At 32.2% G+C, this 4,372-nt stretch overlaps 1 protein-coding gene across 2 annotated transcripts; it reads left to right on the top strand.

The window, feature by feature from the left end:
• Nucleotides 1-1,062: 1,062 nt before the first annotated feature.
• On the top strand, nucleotides 1,063-2,806 carry LOC132185514 (protein APEM9-like; the record flags this gene model as incomplete). Of its 2 annotated transcripts, XR_009440616.1 has the most annotated exon segments (3): nucleotides 1,063-1,421; nucleotides 2,307-2,521; nucleotides 2,616-2,806. XR_009440616.1 is itself a non-coding variant. In XM_059599279.1 (2 exon segments), coding segments are annotated over 2 exon segments (489 nt in total), but the record flags the coding sequence as incomplete, so codon positions are not given.
• Nucleotides 2,807-4,372: the final 1,566 nt, after the last annotated feature.

The raw sequence follows: 4,372 nt of genomic DNA on the forward strand, positions 1-4,372 counted from the left end.
TCAAACTAGACCCATGGTGTGGCCATGGATTACCAGGGATGGGGAAATTTTTTTTACTCTTTTTAATTTTTAATTTTTAGGAATGTCATAAGTTGAATAAGTTGGACATAGCAATCCAGCCTTCAAAATTTTCTGAACAACCACTCCATACATCAACTAAGCCACTTAACAAATGGTTCTATGAGTGAACTTTTTCTTTTTTAATGTAATTTACCATGTTTTCATGTTGTAGAGTAATGCATCTCAAATAATTTACATAAATTATGAACTGTGAAATGATTTGCATTCATTTTACCTAGCATGAAATTATATGCATATAAAAAATATGCTTATTGATTATTATTGCTTCCTATCATGTCACATAACTTATGTATTTGGGGTTCTTGTGTACTTGGGAACATTTAATTATATTTTACTTATATAAAAGAAAATCATGTCAACAAATTTTCTACTTGTGTTTCCCTTTCATTTGTATAAATACCAATATATAGCAATACATGTTCACGTTATTTTTTCCTTCTACCAGTTATTGAAATCTGTATTTCTTAGTCTACTTTTATTGTTTAATTGGGAAACCCCATATCGATTTGTCTAAAAGCCCAAATTTTGATAACCTCTTATGAACTGTTTTTGTTGTCTTTTTGATGGCATTTCAAGTGTTCTTTCCACAATTTATTTTTCTCAGGATATTAATAATTGGAAAGTCATGGATAACGTATTTTATATCGTCATTATTGTTAGTTTTATAACAGATAGTATATGCCTAGAAAAAAAAAACCTGATATAATTTTTTTTTATAAGTAACTCATTGCATTAATAAGCGTAGAGAGGTGCAATCCTAGTGCATAAGATGTATATAGAAACCTAATATGTTGTTAGCTATTTCATGATGCATGGTCAAGTAAGGCCAATCCATAATTTGGATAATTATCTCTTAATCATGGTGATGACTCCATGTTTCATTTGTTATACATTCTTCATGGAAATTCAATGTTGATAGATTGACTTTATTGATAGATAACAAGAATATTACTTCTTATATTTTGCTTGTCCTTTCTATAGGTACTTCTGAGGAAATTACACTCCCTTCATTCTCTTAAAGCTGTCAACTTGTCACAAGGGCCCTCACCTCCACCGGCAGAAAACCTTGATGCTCACTTTTCATCACCGAAAGAACTGAATGTGTCCGAGGGCTCTCTAAAAGCCTTAAAAGTCAAAGGTGAACCTAAGCAATGGAATGGTGCAAAACAAGCAGTTTTAAAATTATCTGAACGATTTGAGCCGTGTTTCTGGTGGTACCGTACCATCACTTTGAAGTTTGGTAATGCTCGGTTGGTCATATCTAATAGAAAGATTGCGCTAGGCTGCTTGATGTTGCTCATATTTCATGTTCTCCGGAAGAAAAAAGCTGGTTTAAAGAGGTAACACATTCTCTTCATTCTGGTCTACATGCATGACATCAAGTCATAGGTCATGAAATGTGTTCCTTTTGTCTTTGGATTCAAAATCTTACTCGGTTCTTGGTTTGCAGCCAATGTGTTGCTCTCTCTGAGTATGAAGTGCTCTAAGTGAAACCTTGTTTAAAATGCCCTTTATTTTATTTGGCTGAAATGACATCTCTAATCATAAATTAGATTTGCGGTAGAATGGTGAATTGGAGAAGACTTGGGCTTTATGAAAAGGTTATTTAGATCCACATACGCTAATAGCCGCATTAATATATCCCATGTAGTTGTTTTTGTTGGGGTTGTTAATTTTGTTGTTTTTGTGATTGTTATTTTCATCATTCATTCTAAATGTTCATTTACTGTTTACTGTAATGATAGACTATTCAACTGATGCAAAGGTTTTACCTAGCAATACAGAAAAATACACTTGCAATTTATCGTACTAATGAAAGAGGTATGATGCCATAGAATATGCCATATAATGGAGCATGTGTACAATCTCATGGCACTTATAGATAAGGGTGGCAATTGGGGTTCACGTGTTGGGTTCGGGTTGTGTTGAGATATGAATATAGGATTATAGGTCAAACTTAACCCGACATATTTAATCAAACATGTCAAATCTCTCAACCCTAATCAGCTAATTTTGTGTTGGGTTCGAGAGTTGTGTCAAAAAGCCTTAATGGAATGTAAAGGCCGGAGGGTAGTTTGTAGAGAAAGTAATTCACCTATGTAAGAGAATGATGTTTTACTTGTAGGCTTTTCGCGTACAAGGGCTTTGCCTTTTTCTATCTATTCATTAAAAAAAAAAAACCAAAAAGAAATTTGAAGCTTTACTGAAATGTCTCTTTGTTTCAGGATTGTTACAAGACAAGCATTGTTCTTGAAGAAAGCCTTGGTAGATCTGTGGCAGCTTGCGTTTTCATACCAAGTGAATCCTCTAGCTGCTGTTCAACCTCTTGCAGCTGCGACTCGCGGAGGGCAGTGATGGAATTTTCAGTCATGATCCTCTTTAGGTTTCCAATAATACAGAAATCTTCTCATGCCAACAGCCTGTATCCAAGAAAGGGAAGGTTGTTATACGGTTCTTGTAATTCATTTTTCTGGTCAATAATTCCATGAAATTGTAATCATTAGCTTATGTATAGTTACCTATTTAATGAACAGGTGCAGTTCTTTATCCAAGCTTTTGTTGTGAGAAATTAGATGGATTGCGGAACCGAGATGATTCATTTTATAGTCCAGATTATATTTTACATATTTAATAGTGTATATATTGTCACGTTACTTAAAATTTAAATGATGTAGCACCGTATACATTATAAAATATTCATTAAAGTTTTTGTTGTTTTTGCTCATGGATAGGTGCATAGAATTGTTAGATCAAAGTTATAAATGGCTTTTTCTGGAGCTATTATTTTCCCACTCTCAGCTATGGTACCATTAGACGTGGATCTTTTAAAAGTTTTAAGGAATTATTTAAAATCTAAATTATTGTTTTCAAATTAAATTATTGAAATTTTGTTATTTCAATATTTATCATATTTAGTGATTTATCATTTATTGCATGTTATGATAATAATTATTATAGAAAATTTAAGATTATTTTAAAATTGATAAATATTGATGTGATAAAATTCTAACCATTTAATTTTTAATATTATAACTACGATTTCAAGATCTAAGAATTCTAGAGGATGCTGTAGACATTTGTAATTTTTAATATTATAATTAGGATTTCCACAGCTGCTGCTGGTCGACCACAGGAGTAGGGGCTTCAAAGTTCAATCCTCCAAATTTTTTTAAAAAGCCCTTGGAGTATATATATTTATGACTATATTTTCTCAAAATTAATTTTTTACCCCAAAATAAGAGCAGTAATTTTTACACTCATAATTTAGCTAAATGAGTCCCCATAAACTCCAAATTTTCTCTTGCTTTCCCACATTTTTTTGTTTGTTTGTTATACTTTCCCTTATAATGAGGACCTTCTATATATTTATATATATAAATCTAGTAGGTTTTTTCAAAATCGTGTTAACCGTCTATATATATAATATATATATAAATGTATAAAAATCTAAAAATGTATGTAGTATGATATTATCATATTACCATAAATGACATGGTTTTGGTTTTATTTAAAAAAAAAAAATTAAAAAAAAAATTTCTTTTTTTTTTAAAAAGAGAAGAAGAAGCAGTTAACAGTTATTAGATTGGCTAACTTTAACTGTATTTTTATCTCCACAAATTACAATAATTGAAATTATAAAAAAAAAATAAAAAAAAAATAGCAAGGACATATTAGTCATTTGGACACTTGAGAGCTGCGACAAGGTTTATTAAAAGTCCCCGAGACTGCCTTCTTCTTCACCTGCAGGCTGCTGTAACCTGTTTCGGCCATGTTGTGAGACAGACGGCGAGTACGAGAAGGGGTATGATAACTTTCCCGAGGGTGAGTTTGGTTTCAGCAAGAGGAGGCATTCGTAGACTCGCAATGGAAAACCAGGCTCAGAACAAGGTTTACTTACACTACAACCACACCGATCCTTGCAGATACGCGAGGTGGAACGCCAGGTACTTTTTATTTTTAATTTATTTTTAATTTTTAATTTTTAATTTTTATTATGCATTTATTTATTTTTAATTTTTAAATATATCCTTTGAGAATGGGCTGGATATGTTTTTATTAGAGAAAGCTACGAATTCATGTACGAAAGGCCTTGGCAAGAAGTTCTTGATTTTTATTCAAACGCGGTCAATGGGTGCACATCATTGTCGGCGTTGTTTGGGATTGAGGTTGGTGGGTGACTATGAGAATCCGATTTTGCGTATATGTTTTGCTTTCCATTATAGCCCTGCATGTGAGAGTTAAGTTTTAACTGGCATACTAGATTTCCCTTGGAGACTGAATAATTCAAATT

Source organism: Corylus avellana, chromosome ca6, assembly GCF_901000735.1.
Source record: "Corylus avellana chromosome ca6, CavTom2PMs-1.0".
NCBI lineage: Eukaryota > Viridiplantae > Streptophyta > Magnoliopsida > Fagales > Betulaceae > Corylus > Corylus avellana.